We start from the raw sequence: 25,555 nt of genomic DNA, 5'->3' as shown, positions 1-25,555 counted from the left end.
GATGTTAGAGTGTCAATTTTTGATCTTTCCTGCTTTCTCTTGTGGGCATTTAGTGCTATAAATTTCCCTCTACACACTGCTTTAAATGTGTCCCAGAGACTCTGGTATGTTGTATCTTTGTTCTCATTGGTTTCAAAGAACATCTTTATTTCTGCCTTCATTTCATTATGTACCCAGTAGTCATTCAGGAGCAGGTTGTTCAGTTTCCATGTAGTTGAGCGGATTTGATTGAGTTTCTTAGTCCTGAGTTCTAGTTTGATTGCACTGTGGTCTGAGAGACAGTTTGTTATAATTTCTGTTCTTGTACATTTGCTGAGGAGTGCTTTACTTCCAATTATGTGGTCAATTTTGGAGTAAGTGCGATGTGGTGCTGAGAAGAATGTATATTCTGTTGATTTGGGGTGGAGAGTTCTATAGATGTCTATTAGGTCTGCTTGCTGCAGAGATGAGTTCAATTCCTGGATATCCTTGTTAACTTTCTGTCTCGTTGATCTGTCTAATGTTGACAGTGGAGTGTTGAAGTCTCCCATTATTATTGTATGGGAGTCTAAGTCTCTTTGCAAGTCTCTAAGGACTTGCTATATGAATGTTGGTGCTCCTCTATTGGGTGCATATATATTTAGGATAGTTAGCTCTTCCTGTTGAATTGATCCTTTTACCATTATGTAATGGCCTTCTTTGTCCCTTTTGATCTTTGATGGTTTAAAGTCTGTTTTATCAGAGACTAGTATTGCAACCCCTGCTTTTTTTTGTTCTCCATTTGCTTGGTAAATCTTCCGCCATCCCTTTATTTTGAGCCTATGTATGTCTCTGCGTGTGAGATGGGTCTCCTGAATACAGCAGACTGATGGGTCTTGACTCTTTATCCAGTTTGCCAGTCTGTGTCTTTTCATTGGAGCATTTAGTCCATTTACATTTAAGGTTAATATTGTTATGTGTGAACTTGATCCTGCCATTATGATATTAACTGGTTATTTTGCTCATTAGTTGATGCAGTTTCTTCCTAGCCTAAATGGTCTTTACATTTTGGCATGTTTTTGCAATGGCTGGTACCGGTTGTTCCTTTCCATGTTGAGTGCTTCCTTCAGGGTCTCTTGTAAGGCAGGCCTAGTGGTGACAAAATCTCTAAGCATTTGCTTATCTGTAAAGGATTTTATTTCTCCTTCACTTATGAAACTTAGTTTGGCTGGATATGAAATTCTGGGTTTAAAATTCTTTTCTTTAAGAATGTTGAATATTGGCCCCCACTCTCTTCTGGCTTGGAGAGTTTCTGCCGAGAGATCTGCTGTTAGTCTGATGGGCTTCCCTTTGTGGGTAACCCGACCTTTCTCTCTGGCTGCCCTTAAGATTTTTTCCTTCATTTCAACTTTGGTGAATGTGGCAATTATGTGTCTTGGAGTTGCTCTTCTCGAGGAGTATCTTTGTGGTGTTCTCTGTATTTCCTGGATTTGAATGTTGGCCTGCCCTACTAGATTGGGGAAGTTCTCCTGGATGATATCCTGAAGAGTGTTTTCCAACTTGGTTCCATTTTCCCCCTCACTTTCAGGCACCCCAATCAGACGTAGATTTGGTCTTTTTACATAATCCCATACTTCTTGCAGGCTTTGTTCATTTCTTTTTCTTCTTTTTTCTTTTGGTTTCTCTTCTCGCTTCATTTCATTCATTTGATCCTCAATCGCTGATACTCTTTCTTCCAGTTGATCGAGTCGGTTACTGAAGCTTGTGCATTTGTCACGTATTTCTCGTGTCATGGTTTTCATCTCTTTCATTTCGTTTATGACCTTCTCTGCATTAATTACTCTAGCCGTCAATTCTTCCACTTTTTTTTCAAGATTTTTAGTTTCTTTGCGCTGGGTACGTAATTCCTCCTTTAGCTCTGAGAAATTTGATGGACTGAAGCCTTCTTCTCTCATCTCGTCAAAGTCATTCTCCATCCAGCTTTGATCCGTTGCTGGCGATGAGCTGCGCTTCTTTGCCGGGGGAGATGCGCTCTTATTTTTTGAATTTCCAGCTTTTCTGCCCTGCTTTTTCCCCATCTTTGTGATTTTATCTGCCGCTGGTCTTTGATGATGATGGTGACGTACTGATGGGGTTTTGGTGTAGGTGTCCTTCCTGTTTCATAGTTTTCCTTCTAACAGTCAGGACCCTCAGCTGTAGGTCTGTTGGAGATTGCTTGAGGTCCACTCCAGACCCTGTTTGCCTGGGTGTCAGCAGCAGAGGCTGCAGAAGATAGAATATTGCCGAACAGCAAGTGTACCTGTCTGATTCTTGCTTTGGAGGCTTCCTCTCAGGGGTGTACTCCACCCTGTGAGGTGTGGGGTGTCAGACTGCCCCTAGTGGGGGATGTCTCCCAGTTAGGCTACTCAGGGGTCAGGGACCCACTTGAGCAGGCAGTCTGTCCCTTCTCAGATCTCAACCTCCGTGTTGGGAGATCCACTGCACTCTTCAAAGCTGTCAGACAGAGTCCTTTGCGTCTGCAGAGGTTTCTGCTGCTTTTGATGTTTACTGTGCACTGTCCCCAGAGGTGGAGTCTACAGAGGCAGGCAGGTTTCCTTGAGCTGCTGTGAGCTCCACCCAGTTTGAGCTTCCCAGTGGCTTTGTTTACCTACTTAAGCCTCAGCAATGGCGGGTGCCCCTCCCCCAGCCTCGCTGCTGCCTTGCCGCGATCGCAGACTGCTGTGCTAGCAATGAGGGAGGCTCCGTGAGCGTGGGACCCTCCCGGCCAGGTGTGGGATATAATCTCCTGGTGTGCCTGTTTGCTTAAAGCACAGTATTGGGGTGGGAGTTACCCAATTTTCCAGGTGTTCTGTGTCTCAGTTCCCCTGGCTAGGAAAAGGGATTCCCTTTCCCCTTGCACTTCCCAGGTGAGGCGATGCCTCGCCCTGCTTCAGCTCTCGCTGGTCGGGCTGCAGCAGCTGACCAGCACCGATTGTCCGGCACTCCCTAGTGAGATGAACCCAGTACCTCAGTTGAAAATGCAGAAATCACTGATGTTCTGTGTCGCTCACGCTGGGAGTTGGAGACTGGAGCTGTTCCTATTTGGCCATCTTGCTCCGCCCGGTAAGGTACCATTTCATTGTGATTTTAATTTGCATTTCCCTGATGGTTAGTGATGTTGACCACTTTTTCATGTTTGTTAGCAGTTGTATGTCTTCTTTTGAGAAATGTCTGTTCATGTCCTTTATCCACTTTTCGATGGGATTATTTGGTTTTTTTTTTGCTGATTTGTTTGAATTCCATGTAGATTCTGGAAACTAGTCGTTTGTCAGATGCAAAGTTTGAGAAAATAGGCAAATATTTTTTAAGTAACTCAAAGTTGAAAGGTGGCTTAAAGATCACTGAACCCACCTGACTCAGTTGTCAGTTCAGAAAAGGAATTAAGAATAGAGGCAGACATAGGTCAAGAACTCAGGCTCTCTGACAACCAGTTGAGTGTTGTTTATTTTATTTTTTCATTTTCCAAGAGAAATTTTTTTCTGCTTTATTTAGGTATAATTGACAAGTAAAATTGTGTATTTTCAGGGAGTACATATCTCTTGTATACATATGCATTGTGAAGTGATTACCACACTCAAGCTAATTAACATATTCATCACCTCAAATAGTTACCTTTGTTGTGTGTGGTAAGAATACTTAAGATTTACTTGGCAACAGTGTCTTTTCTCTTATGACCTGCTGCTAAATAATGAAAACTGTATGAGTGAAGAAAGATTTGTCCTTTGGTATATCCTTTATCGTGTATACTCTCTGATAATATGTCCTGCATTAAGAAGTAATCCTCAGCTTATATTGCCAAAAAATGTGAAATAATATCAATAGTACGATGCATTCATCTTATTGACCCTTTTTGGGGTATGGGGTACTGTCTGGTTCCTTGCAATATAACTTCTAATACTATTAATAGGTTACAATATACTAGGTGTTTTTAAAACTAAGGTAAACACATAATAGAGTCTTAATCTTTAATGTCTCTTAAGGATTTCATTTTGGTGCTATTTTAAAAAAATTAAAATTGGCAAATTAGTGTAATGTGAGCATTAAGAGAAAGATAAAAATATTTACCTCTTAATAAAAATGGGAAGAACTTCTATTCAAGTACCTTTTCTTTAGGGCAATACTGTCTCCCTTAGAAGTATTTTATATGACTTATTTTATTGCCCTGAAAATCTAATATTCAAAACAGTTAAAATATTCATTTTTATAGAGGAGGTTATAGAGAGGCAGTTAGGAAAGAGGGGTTACCTAAAGGAAAACAATGATTTGAAATTGGTAAAACCTGTCTGGGTCCCTCTAGCAAACAATAGCTCTTTCTTAGGTTGCTGTTAAAAACAAACAAACAAAAAAAAAACAAAAAAAAACTAAATAGGTGACAGTGATCACATCTCTAGATGCAAAGGATCTTTAGGTTATACAAGAATAGCATTAATCAGTGTTACTTTCGTCTTTCATGTATTTTTTTCTTTCTTTTCTTTCTTTTTTTTTTTTTTTGTAGTGGTAAGAGGTTTTTTTTTCTTCTCATCCCAGGAATAGATTTGCATAATGCTAAATTGCTGTGAGCTGAAATCATGCCACTGCACTCCAGCCAGGGTGACAGAGCAAGACTCCATCTCAAAAAGAAAAAAAAGAAAAAAAAAAAAAACCTACTGCTTTTTATTGTTATGTAAATCCTTATTGCATTTGGTCTATTCTGCATATTGGGGTGGATTAGAGATTGGTCATTTTCTGCAAAGGAGAACATGAAACACCTTGGCCACAAAAAGCTGTACAAAAAAGTTTCAATTAGAATTGGAAAGAGTATTTTATTTTTCTCATTTTTGTTTTCAAATAATTACGCATATTGTGTCACAGTTGATTAGCCAGAAAATGCAAAGTAATGTAACTGTGTGCAGTATGTCATCCAGGTCTAACAGCCTCATAATCTTTTTGTTGATTGAATGGGAGAAAGGAAGAGTGGGTGAAAGTCTACAAAAGCTTGTGTTAATTAAGATGTATCTCCTACTGGTAGAAAATCATGTTCAGACATTATCACATCGTTAGTCATCTCATCACAGTACCACTTTGCAGAAAAGTTTTTTTTTTTCCCAGTGGCTTTAATGAATTTCTTCTAAGAAGTCCTGTGAAACGCCTGAGCTGTAGTATTTGGATAACTGTGCCATTTTCTTAAACAATTTGAGCCTGCTAAGAAAGTAGATCTTCTGGTTTGACTTTTTTTTTTTTTTTTACTTAACAAATAAAGCATCAAATTATTTTGGCCTTTTCCTCAGAATCAAATAGATAATAGGATGCTAATTAAATAATCGATAGGCAAAAATCTGTGAGACTAAAGGACTAAATAATTATAAATAATTTTTCCATTTACTTGAACTTTGCTAAGGATAGATTGTTATCATTTATCTATTTTTATAAAGAAATAAGTGAATAATCAATATGCCTTTATGAGATAAAATTAATCGTTCCCTTTTAATAATTTATTAATATGATAAAAATTAAATTTTTTAAAGACATGCTTTTAAAGTACTGCATACATTTTCTGTGTATGTATATATGAACCCTTTCTTTTCTTTTCTTTTCTTTTCTTTTTCTTTTTGAGATTAAGTTACATTCTCCTTGCCCAGGCTGGAGTGCAATGGCATGACCTCAACTCACTGCAACCTCTGCCTCCCAGGTTCAAGTGATTCTCCTGCCTCAGCCTCCTGAGTAGCTGGGATTGCAGGCACCCACCACTACGCCCAGCTAACTTTTTGTATTTTTAGTAGAGACAGAGTTTCATCATGTTTGTCAGGCTGGTCTCAAACTCTTGACCTCAGGTGATCCACCTGCCTCAGCCTCCCAAAGTGCTGGGATTATAGGCGTGAGCCACCATGCCCTTTCTATGAACTCTTTTTGACAACCATGATAGCTATTCAAGATATGTTTGCTTGATATTCTTTGTATTTATGATAATCTGATTAAAGGATGTTCCAAATATAGGAACATTCGTTATAGATTTCCTTATAGCTTTATAAGTGACGTCTTTTATGCTGCTTTTGCTCTGTGTGTGTATGCATGCACACGTGTGCATCTGTGTATGTGTTTTTAGTCCTGTCAATATGTCATCTGCAGAGATTCTTTTCTCCAGAATTATAGTCATATGTCCATTACGGTTATGTAAAAAGAGAAAAACTTATTGTTGTGAAAAGGATGTCTTATAGTTGTGTGCACTAAGAATTCTGATTTTTGTTTCCTTTTAACAAGTTTGGGAGAAATTCATTAAACTTTAATTTATACCATTGGTTTTCAAGGAATATCATAACACATATAGCTGTTTGATTTAACAGTTCTTTACTTGATTTGTAAAGTTCTTGTTTGCTGTTGGGTTTGGGCTTGATTTTTCAAGACCCATTTTAGGAAAAGGCTCAGTGGGAAAAAAAATTGAAAAGATAAAGCATTACACATTACTCATTTAATGAGTACCCCATAAATTGGCAAGTAGACTGAAAACCAAGAATTATTATCATCAGAAAGTTTACTAGTCATTTGATTGAAAGAAATGTTAATTTTAAAAATTAAAAATAGTAAGATCAGCCCAAAATATCAGCCAATAATATAATTTAATATTTAAAAATATGAACTAATATTAAAGAGTATAATTGGAGAAAAACACATGGTTTTTTTTGGGATTTCTAGACTTCAGAGTATAAGCACATCTGTGTTTGGATCTCATTAGTTCCTTCTCACCTATATTGTAAGAAATGTCAGAATTTTGAGAGGGGGAAAAAACAATAGAAGCCAGTTATGTATCTCTGATTCAGTATGTTTTAATAAATATGAAGATAAAATATACATTCTGCTTCTCAGTAAGCAAAGGCTACTTTGTGTCTGCCGTATTCCAAATAATTTAACATCTAACTATCTGTAAACTAGGAAATGGCAATGGTCATCAGGTGTATATTTTCATTATTTTGTGGAAAGGCTCACCTTCAGTTAGTGATGGATTTACTGCAGCAGGGGAGTGTTAGCTTTGCATACTATCTCAGCCTGATTGTGCGACTGCGTCAAGATGGGAGTATGTATCCATTTGCTGTTCATGGTTGATGTATGACCATTTGGTCTCCACTGGGAGTTATTATGATTAACCTTAACAAACACTTTTCTCTGTCCAGTAAAAATAGATGTTGGAAATATTTCTTCAACAAGTATTTATCCAGCACCTTAATTATGTGTCAGATAATGTTCTGTACCTTGGTGGCACAATACTTATCTACTAGAAGAAAGAGGGATAGAGAGATAAATACATATAACAATAAAACATAGTGTGATAAATTCTGTGAAAGTGGAATCACAAGGTGTACGGGGAGTACACAGTCGGTCAAGCCTACTCCAAATAGGGCAGGAGGAGAGAACAAAAAAGTAATGGAGGGATCAAGGAAGCCTTTCCATAGACATAACTCTAGAGGTAATGCATATCTATTCCTGAAAATGTGCATACTCTATGCCATGCAGATAGCTATGCAGCGTAAGTATTTCCAAGGTAACATCTAGGATTTTTTCCCTTGTCCTTCTTTGTTTTTTTCCTTTTCTTTCTCCCTTCCTCTTCCCCCCTCCCTCCTATTTTCTCTCTTTTCTTCATTATGAATTCATATGCACTGAAGTTTACTAAATCAATTCTTAGCTCAGGATATGCAGTAATTATTGGTCTTTTCCTGGCTGTCATTCCTTCATTCATTTATTCATTTATGATATGACAATTACTACATATGAAACACTAACGGTTACTTAGGTTTACCCTTTTGCTTCTCTCCTATTTCATTCCCCTACCTTTCCTAAAAGATAATCATTATTCTGAATTGTGCATGTCCTTCTTCTTTAATTGGTTTGTTTTATTTCATATATATCATACTTAAATAATACATTGCTTAGTTTTTTTTTAACTCAATAAAAATTCTATTCTGTTATATGTAATCTGCTGGGATTTTATTTCACTCAACATTATATTAATATGATTCATTATGTTTTTATTTGTAACTGAAATCATTCAGTTTCACTTCAGTTAATACTTCATTTTGTGAATAAGCACAAACGTCCATTCTGCCATGTCAGTGAGCAACTGAGCTGCTTCCATTTATGTTGTTCTATGAGTGGTGCTACTGTGAACATTCTCATACTTGCTAAGACACATGTGAAAGTTTCTGCAGGGTGTATCCCTGAAAGTGGAAATATTGGGCCACAGACTATACAAAAGTAAAACTTAAATGATAATGCCAAATTGTCTTCAAAAGCTATTGTACCAATTTGGACTCCCACCAGCAGCATATAAGAGCTTAAGTTGATCAACATCCTCTCCAACACTTGGTTTTGGGAGACTAATTTCTGTCAATTGAATGCTACATGACATAAATGCTAGTTAATGGTGTCTGGTTTTGATTCACATGGCACAGGTTACTAATGAGACTATGCATCTCTTAATATGTTGATTGGTCATGTATGTTTTCCCTAACCTTTCAATGATAAGATTTGATCATTAAGATATATGTTGCCATTAAGGAAAAAAAAATATATTTTTATATTTATATATGAGAAATATGTATGTGTGAAATGTATATATTATATATATTTATAGGATAAATGTAACTATTTCAAATATTAATCCAGGCTTAATTTTATATATTTAAAATAAATATATGAATATGTGTTATCTATATACCTATACCTATTTATCCTTAATGGCTACATATATATTTATGATTAAAATATTATAATCTATCCATATATAGGTATATACACACGCACACATACACTATATATATATATTAGTAATACATAAAATGGTGGGTAAATTTCTAATAAAGGATGGATTTACAATCAAAATGGCTAACAAAATAAACCAATAGGAAATACTTCCATTTTGAAATTATTTTCATGACTTTTATCTTTTCACAGCTTGATGTTTATTTTTCTTTTGACAGAGCGATTTCGAGATTTACTACTGCCTCCATCTAGTCAAGACTCTGAAATTCTGCCCTTCATTCAATCTAGAAATTATCCCAAGTAAGCAAAAGGGGTTCACTGGGTTTTGATAAGGCAGTGGGTATAGTGCTGGGAGAGATTTGGGCAGGCAAAAACAAAATGTAATCTTTCTTAAGATTTCTGAAAATCCTGAATAACTTACCCTAACTAAGACATCTGCAGTATAATATCTCAGGCTCCTTGAAGCTGGGTCATAGAAGAAAGACTTACTTTTAATTGCAATCCAACTTTGACTGAGGAGCTGCTGCACAGTGCGATCAACAGGCTGTGTTCATCTATGTCTGATTCTTTTTGCTTGATGCTGTATCAACAGGGACAGCATTTCGTCGGTGATACTTCATCTGGTTTACTATTTACTGTCCTTTAAATGCAAGGATTCATTTATATTGTAGCAAGTCATTTTCAAAATAACCACGGGCTAGATACGGTTTTTAACAATCTCTATATATTCTTATTTATCATATTGAAAACTGGGGAAGTGAAATCTTCTGATGCTTTGTTATATGAAGCAGACCTTTCCTTCTCATAGATGCCCCAAGCATACGTACTTGTTGAAGGAATATGCCTTCATCTTCCTGAAGGTTAAGGAAATACCAGACCTCTTATAACACATTTCCTTCCCTAAAGACTGATACATGCTGAATCTTGATCATTCCTGTGGCATCTTGGGGCCTCCTCTATGAGTGTTTAGCTCTCTTTAATAGTTAGTGTGCAAAAGGCTAAAGAATAAACTAATATCTGAAATAGAAAAGAAACGCCATCAACTTAAAGGAATAGAATTTGGTTTATACATATTTCATCTAATCACTATGCCAAATTCTTTGATTTCTTTAAGAGTTTTTTCAAGAATTCATAAACTTTGCTTTCTGGGGAAATTATTTTCCCTCTAATACTTAGCTTTGGTAATACTCACTTAATTATGATCACAAAAATAAATATAAAATCCTAATCATATTGCTTGGGCATTGTTTCAACTTTTAATCCAGGCTTAATTTTTAGCAATAAACTTGCAATCTCCTGATAACATACACAAAGACATACATGTGCCTAATCAGCCTTGAATGCATACTTTGGTCTATATGTACATGTTGACCAGGAGCATGAATGTGCCCAAAATAATTGATGCACACCTATTTGTATTTTTACTTACAGTGGCTGTTGGCAGAGGCTGATGATGCCTGCTTTTCTGCCTCTTAGGCTTACAGTTTGCCTAATGCCTTTGCTTGATAGGGTAGTCATAGTAGTTTCCCAGGTGGTTATCTATTTGCAGCTACAGGAATACCTCAGAAATATTGTGGGTTTGATTCTAGGCCGCCGCAATAAAGTCAATACTGCAATAAAGCTGTCACACTTTCTTTTAGTTTCTCAGTGCATATAAAAGTAAATTTAACAGTATTCTATAGCCTTTTAAGTTTGCAGTAGCCTAGATATGTCTAGAAATACTATGTACATCCGTTAATTAAAATATACTATATTGTTAAAAATGCTTACAATCATCTGTGCCTTCAGCAAGTCATAAACTTTTTGCTGGTAGGGGATCTTTCCTCGATGTTGATGGTTGCTGACTGATTAGGAAGGTGGTTGTTAAAGGTTGGGGCACCTGTGACAATTTCTTAGAATAAAACCATGAAGTTTATTGCATCAATTGGCTCTTCCTTTTACAAAAGATTTCTCTGTAGATTGTGGTGCTGTTTGATGGCATTTTACCCACAGCATAACTTCTCTAAAAATTGAACTCAATCCTCTCAAACCCTGCTGTTGTGTTATCAAGAAAATTTATATGATACCCTCAATCTTTTCTTGTCATTTCAGCATTTTCATAGCTTCTTTACCAGGAGTAGATTTTATCTAAAAAAAAATACTTTCTTCCTGTAATCCTAGTACTTTGGGAAGCTGAGGCAGGTGGATCACTTGAGGGCAGGAGTTCAAGACCAGCCTGGCCAACATGGTGAAACCCGATCTCTACTAAAAGTATAAAAATTAGCCAGGTATGGTGGCCCCCGCCTGTATTTCCAGCTATTTGGGAGGCTGAGGTGGGAGAATTGCTTGAACCCAGGAGGTGGAGGTTGCAATGAGCTGAGATTGTGCCACTGTACTCCAGCCTGGGCAACAGAGTGAAACTCCAAAAACAGACAAACAAAAAACAAAAGAAAAAATTGCTTTTTTTTTTGTTTGTTTGCTCATCCATAATAAGCAACTTTTCATTTATTCAAATTATATCATGAGATTGCAGCAATTCAATCATATATTCAGGCTCCACTTGTAATTCTAGTTCTCTATTTACACTATGTCTGTAGTTGCTTCCTCCACTGAAGTCATGGACCCCTCAAAGTTAACCATGAGGGCTCAAATAAACTTCTTCTAAACTCCTATTAATTTTGGTAATATGACTTCCTCCCATGAGTCATGATGTTCTAATAGCACCTAGAAGGTGAATAATTTTCAGGATGTTTTTAAATTTACATTGCCCAGATCTACCAGAGGCATCACTGTCTATGGTAGCTATAGCCTTATGAAAAGTATTTCTTAAATAATAACAATTGAAAGTCAGAATTTCTCTTTGATTCATGGATTGCAAGATGGATGTAATGTTAGCAGGCCTGCAAACAACATTCATCTTCATGTACATCTACATCATAGCTCTTGGTTGACTAGGTGCATTGTCAGTGAGCAGTAATTTTAAAAATTTATTTGTATAAATTTATGTGGTACATATGTAATTTTGATCCATGGATAGATTGTATAGTAGCCAAGTCAGGGCTTTTAGGGTATCCATCACTGGAATAACATACATTGTATCCATTAAGTAATTTCTCATTATTCACCTACTTCCTAGCCCCCTTGCAACCTTTCAAGTCTCCACTGTCTATCATTCCATACTCTACATCCATGTGTACACATCATCTAGCTCCCTCTTTTAAGTGAGAACATTAAGTATTTGACTTTCTGTGTCTGAGTGATTTCATTCAGGGTAATGTCTCCAGTTTTATCCATATTGCTGCAAAAGTCATTATTTTGTTCTTTTTTGTTCCTGAATAGTATTTGATTATGTATATATACAGTATTTTCTTTATCCAGTCATCCATTGATGGACGCTTAGGTTGAATTCATTTCATTGTTATTGTTCTGGTGTGAGCTTTGCTCACTGCCTATGTGAGTAGTAACATTTTGGATAGAATCTTTTTTTTTTTTTTCCTGGTGGGCTTAAAATATTCAGTAAACCATGCTATCTATAAACAGACGTGTTTTAATCTGGACTTTGTTCTTTTATTTATAGAGTACAAACAGGGTAGATTTAGCATAATTCTTATGGGCCTTAAGTTTTTCAGAATGGTAAATGAGCACTGCTTCAACTTAAAGTGACCAACTACATTAGTCCATAGACAAGAGTCAGCCTATCCTTTGAAGCTTTGAAGCCAGGCATTGACTGCTTCTTTCCAGCTGTGAACACCGTAGATGGCATCTACCACTTGATGGCTGTATTGTCTACATTGAAAATCTGTTGTTTAGTGTAGTCACCTTCATCTATCATCTCAGCTAGATCTTCTGGATAATATGCTGCAGCTTCTCCATCAGCACTTGCTGCTTTGCTTTGAACTTTTATATTATAGAGATGGCTTCTTTTCTTAAGCCTCATGAACCAACCTATTCTAGCTTCAGACTTTTCTTTTGCAGCTTTCACATCTCTGTCAGCCTTCATGGAATTGAAAAGAGTTAGGGCCTTGTTCTGGATTAGTCTTTGGCTTAAGGAAATGTTGTGTTGTGGCTGGTTTAATCATCCAGACCACTAAAACTTTCTCCATATCAGCAATAAGGCTATTTTGCCTTCTTATTATTCATATGTTCACTGAAATAGCACTTTTAATTTTCTTCAAAAACTTTTTCCCTTGCATTAGCAATTTGGCTCACTGTTTGACACAAGAAGCCTAACTTTATGCCTAGCTCAGCTTTCAACATGCCTTCCTCACTAAGTTTAATCATGTCTAGTTTTTGATTGAAGTAAGAGACATGCAACTCTTCCTTTCGCATGAAACTTAGAGGTCATTTTAGAGTTGTTAATTGGCCTAAATTCAATATTGTTTTGTCACAGGGAGTAGGATGGTCCCAGGTAAGGGAATGAGAAGGAGAAATGTTTGGTAGGTGCACTCAGAGCACACACATTTGTTCATCACTACAGATAACTGAACGTCAAAGAATTTGTAGCTTTGTAACTTAAAAAATCTGTAAAGTTGAAATACAAGTCAAACAATTAGAATGTATTTTATTCACAACCACTGTTATGTATATCTACACTGAGATTTTTTTCTTCATTTTTCTGGTTGAAATGTGATTTAAGACCTAAAATATGGGTTACAAAGCAACTTCCTTGCCCTATAAAATTACGCTGTGTCACAGAGTGGTATTTACAGATCATGACATAACCCACATAGATCATAACATCACTAGGATGGGGTCATTGTGCACTGGTTAGTGTAAGCTGTGGTATTTTGGATTTGGTCTGGGGTTTCTATTTAGTCAACATAGTGTCCCTATAATCTTTAACTTCCTGTTACCAAGAGACATCTAACAAATAATGAAATATGGAAATGTGTATCCTTTATTTAGGTGAAAAATATTCATGAAGAGAACTGACTGGGTCTGAAATGTATATGGATATATATATATATATGTTTAAGGGAAAGGCATTTAAAAAATATCGCCTGCAATGGTGTTTAGAAACACTCTTCGAAAATATAAGAATGTTCATTAATCAGTTTCTACATTTGTGAGCTCTTATTTGACCCATTGCCAAAGCTAGGGCATCCATTCTCATCAGGATGTAATTGTAGACATTGCTCCATGAAAATTCTCAGAGCATGAGGGGGGGTGACAGTTGTCAGAAAGAGATAGATGAGTAGAAAGGAATTTAAAAAAGAATGTGCATCCAATACAAAATGCATATTGTTGATTTATAGGTTGGAGGAAACAAATGGAGATAAAGAAACAAGTTTTATTGCTAATTAACTCTGAAGGACTTAAGTTCATGACATATGTAGACTAGAGAGTAGTTATAATCTATGTTTATCCTTGTAAATACAGCTTGGACATGTAAAATGGTTAAGTACATCTGGTTTAATTTTATCCACAAATTACTTGCAACCATTTTGGCAATTAAACCAGCAAAACATGACCCAGTGGCTCTGGAAGTTTTAACCACAATGTATGTAAAAATATTGTGAAAATACAAGAATAAACTATTTCTACTTGGTTCTCATAAAGATCAAGTTCTCTGAGCTTCCTAATATCTGAACTGTTTAGAGAGGAATATCATTTATGACAAATTTTAGAGCTGTTCTTTTTTGACTTGGTTTGCTGCCAAAGAACAACCTTGATTGTTTGGACAATAAAAGCAATGTCCTAACTCAATCTCATTTCTAATGGGCTACGTAAAAATGACTTCAAATGGTGATTTTGGGTAATACCCTTAAACTGCAAAGCCTCAGCTGACCTTTCCACAGTCTGTTCTCCAGCTTATCCTCCTTTCTCTTTCCTAGCCACGTTTTGAGTTCCTCTTCAATACATCATCCATCTTTAATAATTTCTGTTCAATCTGCATGTCTGTAATGTACTTGTCATCTGAGCCTTAGCCAAGTTCTTTTCTTTTCTTTTCTTTTCTTTTCTTTTCTTTTTTAGATGGAATCTCCCTCTGTCGCCTAGGCTGGAGTGCAGTGGTGAGATCTCAGCTCACTGCAAGCTCTGCCTCCCATATTCGAGCGATTCTTCTGCCTCAGCCTCCTGAGTAGAAGGGTTTACAGGCATGAGCCACCACACCAGGCTAATTTTTGTATTTTTAGTAGAGACAAAGTTTTAGTAGAGAAAGTTTCACCATAGTGGCTGGTCTCGAACTCCTGACCTGGTGGTCTGCTCACCTTGGTCTCCCAAAATGCTGGGATTACAGGTGTGAGCCACTGTGCCTGGCCCAAGTTATTTTCATTTATAATAGTAACACATAATGAACACTACACATGCCAGGAATTGTGCTTTATATGCATTATTAATTTAATTCTTACGATTCCTCTCTAAGTTAGGTAGTACTATTTCCCTAATTTTACAGATAAGAGAACTGAGATTCAAAGAGGTAAATGCCCTACCCAAAGTCACATGGCAGAGCTGGGTCTCCAATCCAGATTTGTTTGCCCCTCAAATAATGCTTAACTTAGAAGTGGTTGGGTCATTGAGGGATTACTTCCAGGTGGCTGAAAACTGTGTATGTGTAGAGCATGTGTGTGCATGCATGTGCAACACACATGCACACACTTGGAGTCAAGGTATAAGTAGAAATATGGACAGGGCCTAGAATACCTTCTGTTTTCTGAGGCAAGGTCTCATTCTGTCACCCAGGCTGTAGTGCAGTGGTGCAAGCACAGCCCACTGCAGCCTCAACATCCTGGGCTTAAGTGAACCTCCTGCCTTGGCCTCCAGTGTAGCTGGGACCACAGGTGTGTGCCACCAGGCCTGGCATATATATATAGATATAAAAATTTTTTTTTTAGAGACATAGATTTCTTTCTTTCTTTTTTTTTTTTTTTTTTTTTTTTTGAGATGGAGTCTTATTCTGTTACCCAGGTTGGAGTGCAATGGCACGATCTCTACTCACTGCAACTTCTGCCTCCCAGATTCAAGCGATTCTCCTGCCTCAGCCTCCCAAGTAGCTGGGATTACAGATGTGTGCTACCACGCCCGGCTAATTTTTGTATTTTTAGTAGAGACAAAGTTTCACCATATTGGCCAGGCTAGTCTCGAACTCCTGTTTCAGGTGATCCACCTGCCTTGACCTCCCAAAGTGCCGGGATTACAGGCATGAGCCACCACACCCGGCTGGAGACATAGGTCTTATCACATTGTTGTCACAGGCCTGGTCTTTGTTGCACAGGCTGGTCTTGAACTCCTAGCCTCAAGCAATCATCCCACCTAAGCCTCCCAAAGTATTGGATTACAGATATGAGCCACTGCATCTGGCCTGGACTGCCACTTAAATGACCTTGAACTTTGTTGTAAAGACAATGAAGACCCATGAAAGGATTTTAAGCCAAGCAGAAAGATAATTAGACTTACATTTTTATAGATTTTTCATGAAACTAGAGAGGTACATGAGGTACCACATGGGACCAGCACACTAGCTTGTTGGCAATTTCATATTCAGGCAGGAAATGATAATGGATTTGTACTGTGGTAATAGTAATATGGAAGATCAGATAGGTCTACGGGTGTTAGGAGGCATAATTAACAGAATATGATGACTATTATGCAAGAAGGAAAGGAGGAGAGAGACGGAGAAGGAAAGAGCTTTGGGTGACTTCAGGCTCTTTCACTTGAGTCACGTTCTGGTTTAAGTCCTCCATGATTGAGGGAGAGTGGTAATCTGAGCATCTTTATGTTGACTTTTTGTTCTATATTACAAATGATGATGATGGAGATACCTTCCTTCTAATGTTGCTTTGAGGAATGCCCAATGCGTGACACAATTGTTTCTTGTAAGTCTTTGTGATATTTAAAATCAGAAAGCACCTGGCCTCTTGCAAAAGTGAATTCTCATCACTATTCTCATTGTCAGCTCTGTTCTGCCATTTCTCAAAGCGATTGCTTGCCTCAGGGCAGGAGGAAAGGCTCTGTCATGTGGGCTGCTTTTGTATATTCAATCCATTCTAAATCCTGTCAGAAGGGATGCATTGTCCTGTCTGGTAGAGGTGGCTCTAGGTGATGTGCTCTGCTTGGATTAGTCAGGAAGGAGCCCTTTCCCTTGTGTGTCTGCCTATTTGTGGTAGTGGTTATTCCGGTACAGTTTCTACAAGCACAATAATTCATAAGATTTTCCACAGTATACATATTGTCTTTCATAAAAGAATTACTATCTTTCATCTTCTAATCCTTACATTTAGACTTTCTTTTATATAGTATGTGAAATTCCAATACTCGGATGGCAAGAGATCTAAAAGGTAGTATTCTGACTAGAGTGTGGAATGTAGTTATAAGAATGCTAAATACTATTGATATTTGCAAAACTAGGCAAGTAGGATGTCCAAAGGATGCTGGTCTGTCAGCAAGTAGTGGATCCCAACCCCTGGGCTGGGATTCACAAGGCAAAACCCTGTCATCAGGACTGTAAAACTGAGGCACTGTTTAAATTGTAAAGATTTTGGCTCAGAGATGTAAGTCAAGAAGCTGTGTTAGTGCAAGGCTAATGAGCAAGCAATGAATAAGCCTTAGTGCTGGCTGAGAGCACAACTCCTTCCTGACTCAGATAAGAATTGGTTGAAGGATAGGGCCAAGCTGAGTCTATAACTGGAGGTTAGGTGGCCAAAATCACAGAACAAGTTGGGGAAGTAGCCACTTTCTGGAGATAGTTTAAGAGATTAAGCACAGGTGAGTCTCCATCTAGTGCCTTTGAGAGCCATTTACTTTCTTTGTCACCCCATCCTGTATTCAGCTGCCATACATCTTTTCACTCTTTAGTTTTTAGGTTTGAGAAATTTTTGTTGTTTATTTGGGGTTTGTTTTTTTTTTTTAAGCAGAAATTGTCAGTCAACAAAGTAGCCTAAAATCCTTCCTTTGTTAAAAATCTTATATTAAATGTAACAATTCGTAATGGTTATGAGAGAATAATTTTGATAGCATGATTATTTTATGGGGACTCCTTGCCAAAGAATTTTTATCCTTGCAGACTTTAAATTAATTAATTTGTAAGGCCTTGACTGAACTGAATCATTCAGAATTCCAAGAGATAAATGTCAGAGTTTTTTTTTTTTTTTAAACAATGTTGCTTTTATTTTAACATGAGATTGCATTAGATAATAATTACAAATTATTGTAAGTGAGACTGAGTTCTTGATTTGGCTCTCAGCTTGAATGTTATTGGTATACAGAAATGCTGCTAATTTTTATACATTGACTTTGTATACTGAAACTACTGAAGTCATTTATCAGTTCTCTTGGCGGAGTCTTTCGGGTTTTCTAGGTATAGAAGCAAATCATCATCAAAGAGAGACAGTATGACTTCTTTTCCTATTTGGATGCTTTTTCTTTCTTTCTCCTGCTTGACTGCTCTGGCTAGAATTTCCAGTGCTATGTTGAATAAGAGTGGTGAGAGCGGGCACCCTTGTCTTGTTCTGGTTCTCAAGGGAAATGCACCCATCTTTTGCCATTTCAGGATGGTGTTGGTTGTGGGTTTGTCGTCGATGACTGTTATTATTTTGAGACATGTTCCTTATATGCCTAGTTTATTGAGGGTTTTTATCATAAAGGGATGTTGGATTTTATCGAAAACTTTTTCTGCATCTATTGAGATGAAAATAAGTTATTTGTTTTTATTTCTGTTTACGTGCAAAAACAGAAAATTAAACATTGGGTACACAGAGACATGAAGATGGGAACAATAGACAGTGGGGAGGGAGAGGGGCAGGGATTGAAAAATTACCTACCTGTATTGAATGCTGCTATACACTGTAGAGTACAGTATTGGTTGATTAAGCTCATGATCATGTGTCTGACTGGCAGCTGTGGCAGCTGCCTGGCATCATGAGAGACTATTGTACCAAATACCACTAGTCCAGAAAAGGGTCAAAATTCAAAATTTTGAGTACAGTTTCTACTGAGTACATATCGTTTTCACTCCATCATAAAGTCAAAAAATTTTAAATCGAACTATCCTAAGTCAGGGACCCTCTGTAAAATCACCACCTGCACTAGCTCACTCCTTACCCTCCTTACCTGCTCTGTCAGCAACATCAGTATCTCCTGGGGGAATGGTGGAAACTACAAATGCTCAGACTTCTGAGTCAGTAAGACTCGGAGTAGGGCCTAGCATTCTGTGTTTTAACAAGCCCTACAGGAAATTCTGATACACAGTAAAATTTGAAAACCATCAAGGGAGAACCATCACACACTTTAAACTCATTCCTTTTGTTTGTTGTTTCTACTGATATGATTACCTCCTGAGACTAGAATGGTCTAAAACTGCAATACCATCCTCTCCGGAGGAATAGTTAATCACACTCACTTTTTTCCTACATGAAGAGAGAATTGTTAGATGATAATTGTCCTGGAACCTTTTTTTGTTTTTACCTTTATATAATACACCTCACCAAAATATTTGATAATTGTAATGATTATTATCTGATTATTAAAAAAATAGTAACTTTGAATCTAACTTTGGAGTTAGATTCAGAATGAATTTAGTAAAAGTCCTCCCCCCTTAATATGAGTGACCTTAAGAAAATTATTTAACCTTTTTGAGTTTTAGTTCCCAATGCAATAAAATAGGCATTATACTTTCCTATGAAATTTGTTGTGTGGATTAACAGTGAAGGTATATATAGAACATTCAGTACCAACCCTGGATTAAATGTTCGGTGAAGAGTATCCATTGTTATTATAACTTATTTTAGGTTTCTGAGGTAAGAGTCTCAGGCATTTCTTGAAAAAGAAAATTTTTTTTGGACACTGAGTTTTACTCCGTCACCCAGGCAGGAGTGCAGTGGTGTGATCACAGCTCACTGCAGTCTCAACCTCCTGGACTTAAGCCATCCTCCTGCCTCAGCCTCCCTAGTACCTGGGATTACAAGCACTTGCCACCATGCCCAGCTAATACTTAAGACAAGGGTCTCAATATGTTGCTCAGGCTGGTCTCAAAATTCTGGCCCTAAGCAATTGTCCTGCCTCAGCCTCCAAAAGTGCTGGAATTACAGGTGTGAGCCACTACACCAGACCCTTGAAATTTTTTTATTAATTAAAATAACTGTTTAAAGTGACAGCTGATCAGAAAAGATTTTAAAAGGCAAATATTTTTCAAAACTTTACACTTATATGAACATTAAATGTTATAAATTACAAACCTTTACTTTTAATAATAATATAGTATTTATTATGTTATTCTTAAATATCTAATATTTATCAGGTTCTCACTATGTTCAGGCACCATGTTAAAAGCTTTAACAAGTATATTTACATTCAGCCACATAAAATAGAATTGTAGCTTGAAACTTATAAATCTTAATGAAAGAATTAAATCAGTTTTTTAAAGTGTAAATACTGCTTTCAAGGGAAAAATTTAAATGTAAAAAATGTTTATATATTTCTGAGGGGGTCAGAGAAGAAGATATCTCTTATTTTTAGAATTATGTTAGATCCACAATCCTTCATAAATGTTCTTTTCATTAGTTATCAACTGAAGTTTAAAAATGTGTCAAATTGATTTCATCTCTACTATGTTATAGCAAGACTTTAAAGAGTTGCCTGTAATTTCTACAATCTGGTTACATATGTTATGATAATAACAACATGGCATTCTTTTAAAGACCATGTACTATGATAGGGAGAAAGTCACTGCTCATAAATGAAAGGCAGTATATTTCACACATTAATCAGATTAAATATGTTAAAAAAAGTGATTTAAGCAGTTTCAGTTTCCATCTCCCTCAAAAAACTGGATGTCATGAAATAATAAATTACTAGTAATTTTATCTTCTTATTTTCTCCAAGAAAAGCAAAGTTTTCTCTCTCCTGGTACAAAAAACAAAAAACAAAACAAAACAAAACAAAAAAAGCATTTCAAATGAAAAACAACTGATTCTCCAAGGGCTTTAAAACCAAATTCCCACCTACATTTCCCAGCTCATACTGGACTTAGCCCATTTCTTGCATCAATGCTGGGCCTCCCAGAAGGCCTGTCAGTGTACTGTAGGCACTGATTGATGCCATTAACAAAATATATTTCTGATATTTGTGTGGCCCTCTACAATTCTTAGCACACTTTTTTTTCTGTAGTATCACATCTTATTGACTCTTTTACAGATGAAGGAAATCCAGTTTAGAGAGGACAAGTAACTTGTGTGGTATCCCAGCCCTAGTAAATGACTAGAACACTGAGTTCTAGTTGTCCTGTCCAGATTTATTTCAAACACTGAAGAGTAGCTTTGTGGGGAGTGGGGAGGGTGTGTGTGTGGGTGTGTAGCTCAGAAAGCAGACAAGTAGGAAGGAGGGGGCAGTGGCCAAAATATATTCACACAGCCAAAACAGATGTAGGGAATTTGAGAAATGTACTGTTTTGGCTGGACATTTTGCTTCCCTGAATAAAATTAATTGTCTGTTACTAAGAAAGAATGGGAGGATGAATTATTATATGAACAATTAGCATTTCTATTGCATTAAGAAGGATTTCGCTATGCTCACTCTCTCTCTCTCTCTCTCTCTCACACACACACACACACATACACACACACTTGAATATATAAACATGAGCAGACTAATTAGAACTTCAGAGCTTCCTTTGTGACTGCTCTTTACAGCTAAAGAACTATCAGTTTATAAGTAAAGTTCTATACTTATGAACAACCAGGCCAAGAGGAAGAACAGTGCCAAATTCTTTTCCTTACTCCTATTATTTTTCTGTTCACATAGTAAATGTTTAAATAAGTATTTCTACTACTGCCATTGGAAAAAATATTTTTTGAATTTAGACACAGTAAAGCAATCGTTATTTTATTTTAGTCCCATATAGTAATCTAATATGATCAGAGCTTTAACTTGTCCTTAGCTATCTGGCATGATCATATTTACATTACTCTATACTTTTAATTAATGGTTCCTCAAAAAAAGGCATACTGAGAAACAGATGTACTTGTTTTAATCTTGACAATTCATAAACAACATTTGTTATTCCTTTAGGCTGACCATTATGAGAATCAGTGAAATAAGGCCTGTCCTATCACAAAGTGTAGAGATTGTATTCAGCGTGTTTATTATATGGTACAGAAAATTAATTTAACTTATTTTCATTTTTTCCCACCTTTGTCTGACTGCTCTACAGGCTGTATATTGATGGTCCTTTTGGAAGTCCGTTTGAGGAATCACTGAACTATGAGATCAGCCTCTGTGTGGCTGGAGGCATTGGAGTAACTCCATTTGCATCAATACTCAACACCCTGCTGTATGTCATTTTGATCTATTTATTAATCCAAATAGAGAACTGCCAATATTTCAGACATCTCTCTTTTTAGTATAAAATAATTCCTTATTGAATTATTCTACTTGTTGATCAAGGACCTCCATTTACTGATTGAGGAGGGGAATAATTCAGTGATTCTCAACATGTGGTCTGTGACTCCCAGCATATTCTCTTGTAGAAAGATGTCATATCACAGTTATGCACTCCTCTGTCCTTTTCCTCTGTTAGAAGTCATTCACCTCCATCCTTCATTTCTCTATATCCTCATCAGTGGTAAGTGGTTCTACTCATTCATTCAGTCAACAAATATTTTTGTGCACCCATCTGCCAATAGATCTTACAGGTATTGGAAAGACAGCAATTAATGAAAACAGAGTCCCTGCCTTTAAAAAGCTTACATTCAAATGGGGCAGGTAAAAAAGAAAGCAATGAGAAATATAAATAAAATTGTTTCAGAAAATATTACAATTATGACAAAAGGTAGACATTAATGGATATGGAAATAAAGGGCTGGGTTTATTGTTGAAGTATGGTCAGGCTTTTCTGAGATGACAACTGAACACATCATTCCTTCATTTATCACTTAGCAAATTTACAACAGACTAAAGAAAAGTAGCTTCAAAGGTGAAATTGTGGCTGGGCACATTGGCTCACGCCTGTAATCCCAGCACTTTGGGAGGCTGAGGTGGGTGGATCGCTTGAGGCCAGGAGTTCAAGACCAGCCTGGCCAACATGGTGAAACCCTGTCTCTACTAACAACACAAAAATCAACCGGGCATGGTTGTGCACGCCTGTAATCCCAGCTACCATGGAGGTCGAGGCATGAGAATCTCCTGAACCTGGGAGGAGGTTGCAGTGAGTAGAGGTGATACCACTGCACTCCAGCCTGGGTGACAGAGCCAAAAAAAAAAAAAAAAAAAAAAAGGTGAAATTGTCCGACCAGGAAATACTAAACTAAAACTTATTTTAGTTTCAGGATTATAAGCAAAAGTTAATTGATCAACATTCTTATGAAAACACAAAGCAAAATAAAAGTAGAAAGTTACTCTCAAATCTATTCCATTTACTTTTTTTTTTTCAGAACCAAAAAAGAAATAATAAATTTAAGTGATGTGTTTGAATTATATTTTATTTCAGTTTTAAATACTAGATGTAAATTTGGTACTTTCTGGTGGTTCTTACAAAAATGATCATGCTCTAAGCTAGAAATAATTTGTTTCTGACAACACATTACAAGTTATTTGGTTACCTAATGTTATGAAAAAGGAAGAATATTTTCTTAACCTCAAGCCTACTTTTTATAAATGGGGATCCAAACTTGGAATTATGAGTTGCTGGAATGCATTACGTCGTACATGATTGTGAAATCTCTTTCTTTAATGATTTTTAAGAGGGGATAAACAACCAACTTTCTGAAATGGTTTGGCTCATTTTGCCAAAAAGCCAGGGCAAGACTGGATGACCTTTGGAGCCCTACTCAGTCTGTGATAGAATTCACTGAAAATTGAAAACTTTTTTTTTCTGAGATGCAAGGCCCGATATTATTCTGGTCCAATTTAGTTATGACCTTCAACTGGAAATGAATGATATGCATACTTGTGAATATTATTCACACTTAAATTCATTTAACACTTAAACACCTAAATTCATGAACTATGTCATATCCTTGAGTCAATATATTACATATTAAATTCATTTAGGTCTCATGGTAAGTGCTGTATCAGCTGCTAAAATGTAAATGACTGATTTTTATTGGTTGCTTACTAATGAAAAGTAAATTTTCAAAAATATAAGAATTCCTTAATATTTGTGTTTGCCATCCTAATCACTATCATGTTATTTTAATTTTAAGGGATGACTGGAAACCATACAAGCTTAGAAGACTATACTTTATTTGGGTATGCAGAGATATCCAGTCCTTCCGTTGGTTTGCAGACTTACTCTGTATGTTGCATAACAAGGTAACATTAGAGTTGTTTCTAGTTTTGCAATTTTTCAAATTAAAATAGTTATATCTTTTATATTACAAAAGCAATAAATGCTTGCCATAGATTAAACCATAGAAATTATGCAGATAAGTAGCAAGGAAATAAATAAGTCTCTTAAACATAAAAACTCAGAGATAATATCTCTTAGCAATTAGGCACACATCTTTTCAGATATGGATATTTGTGAGTATGCATATATATCTAATATATTTTAACATAGGAACATTCATTTCTATGTTTTAACATAGGGTGTTTCACATGGAAATGTATGCATATGGCTGAAGGTGTTGAGGGAAGACAATGAGGGAAATACCAGAAGGCACCTGCTGTAACATCTTCCATCCTTTGTTCTGATAGCTCTTATCCTTGATTTGCCATCTTTAATACTTCAAATCACCAGACTTTTTGGTATACGATACAAAATCTCAACAATCCCCAAATTCTGTGTTTTATTTTTTGCAGAGATAAAGCAGGCATCTTTTCCTATCCAACCTGTAACATTTGACCTATTTATCTTTTTTTTTTTTTTTAATTTATTTATTATTATTATACTGTAAGTTGTAGGGTACATGTGCATAACGTGCAGGTTTGTTACATATGTATACTTGTGCCTTGTTGGTGTGCTGCACCCATCAACTCGTCATTTACATCAGGTATAACTCCCAATGCAATCCCTCCCCCCGCCCCCCTCCCCATGATAGGCCCCGGTGTGTGATGTTCCCCTTCCCGAGTCCAAGTGATCTCATTGTTCAGTTCCCACCTATGAGTGAGAACATGCGGTGTTTGGTTTTCTGTTCTTGTGATAGTTTGCTAAGAATGATGGATTCCAGCTGCATCCATGTCCCTACAAAGGACACACACAGATTAGGTAGGGAAGGTAGTAAAAGAGGATTTTACTTTATCAGAATTGTTTGAAATATTTGTAGCAAGGACGCATATGTGTATCTGATGACCTATTTATCTTTATTCAGATTATACGAATGATACACATATGCGTCCTTGCTACAAATATTTCAAACAATTCTGATAAAGTAAAATCCTCTTTTACTACCTTCCCTACCTAATCTGTGTAAACAGAGGTAACTCTTAAGTGTTCTATAAATCCTATCGTACTATTTATATTGTTTATGCAAATTCCTTTATTAATTGATTACTATGTCTTGACTATTTTTTTTTTTTTTATTTTTTTTTTTTTATTTTTTTTTAAATTTATTTATTATTATTATACTTTAAGTTGTAGGGTACATGTACATAACGTGCAGGTTTGTTACATATGTATACTTGTGCCATGTTGGTCTACTGCACCCATCAATTCGTCATTTACATCAGGTATAACTCCCAATGCAATCCCTCCCCCCTCCCCCCTCCCCATGATAGGCCCCGGTGTGTGATGTTCCCCTTCCGGAGTCCAAGTGATCTCATTGTTCAGTTCCCACCTATGAGTGAAAACATGCGGTGTTTGGTTTTCTGTTCTTGTGATAGTTTGCTAAGAATGATGGTTTCCAGCTGCATCCATGTCCCTACAAAGGACGCAAACTCATCCTTTTTTATGGCTGCATAGTATTCCATGGTGTATATG

The 25,555-nt window shown here is 36.6% G+C and overlaps 1 protein-coding gene across 4 annotated transcripts in view; it reads left to right on the top strand.

The window, feature by feature from the left end:
- The window catches only part of NOX4 (NADPH oxidase 4), a 185,749-nt gene that overhangs the window by 135,958 nt on the left and 24,236 nt on the right, over positions 1–25,555 (top strand). For 3 of the 4 annotated variants that reach the window (XM_025356493.1, XM_025356494.1, XM_025356492.1), the window contains 3 exons: positions 8,946–9,027; positions 21,851–21,970; positions 23,841–23,949. In XM_025356493.1, coding sequence (XP_025212278.1) covers positions 8,946–9,027; positions 21,851–21,970; positions 23,841–23,949 — 311 coding nt within the window. The remainder of the gene's footprint in view (positions 1–8,945; positions 9,028–21,850; positions 21,971–23,840; positions 23,950–25,555) is intronic. The other variant, XM_025356495.1, reaches the window with a different exon arrangement.

Source organism: Theropithecus gelada, chromosome 14 (genome assembly GCF_003255815.1).
Source record: "Theropithecus gelada isolate Dixy chromosome 14, Tgel_1.0, whole genome shotgun sequence".
NCBI classification, from domain to species: domain Eukaryota; kingdom Metazoa; phylum Chordata; class Mammalia; order Primates; family Cercopithecidae; genus Theropithecus; species Theropithecus gelada.
This window is presented reverse-complemented; position numbering and strand designations above follow the sequence as displayed.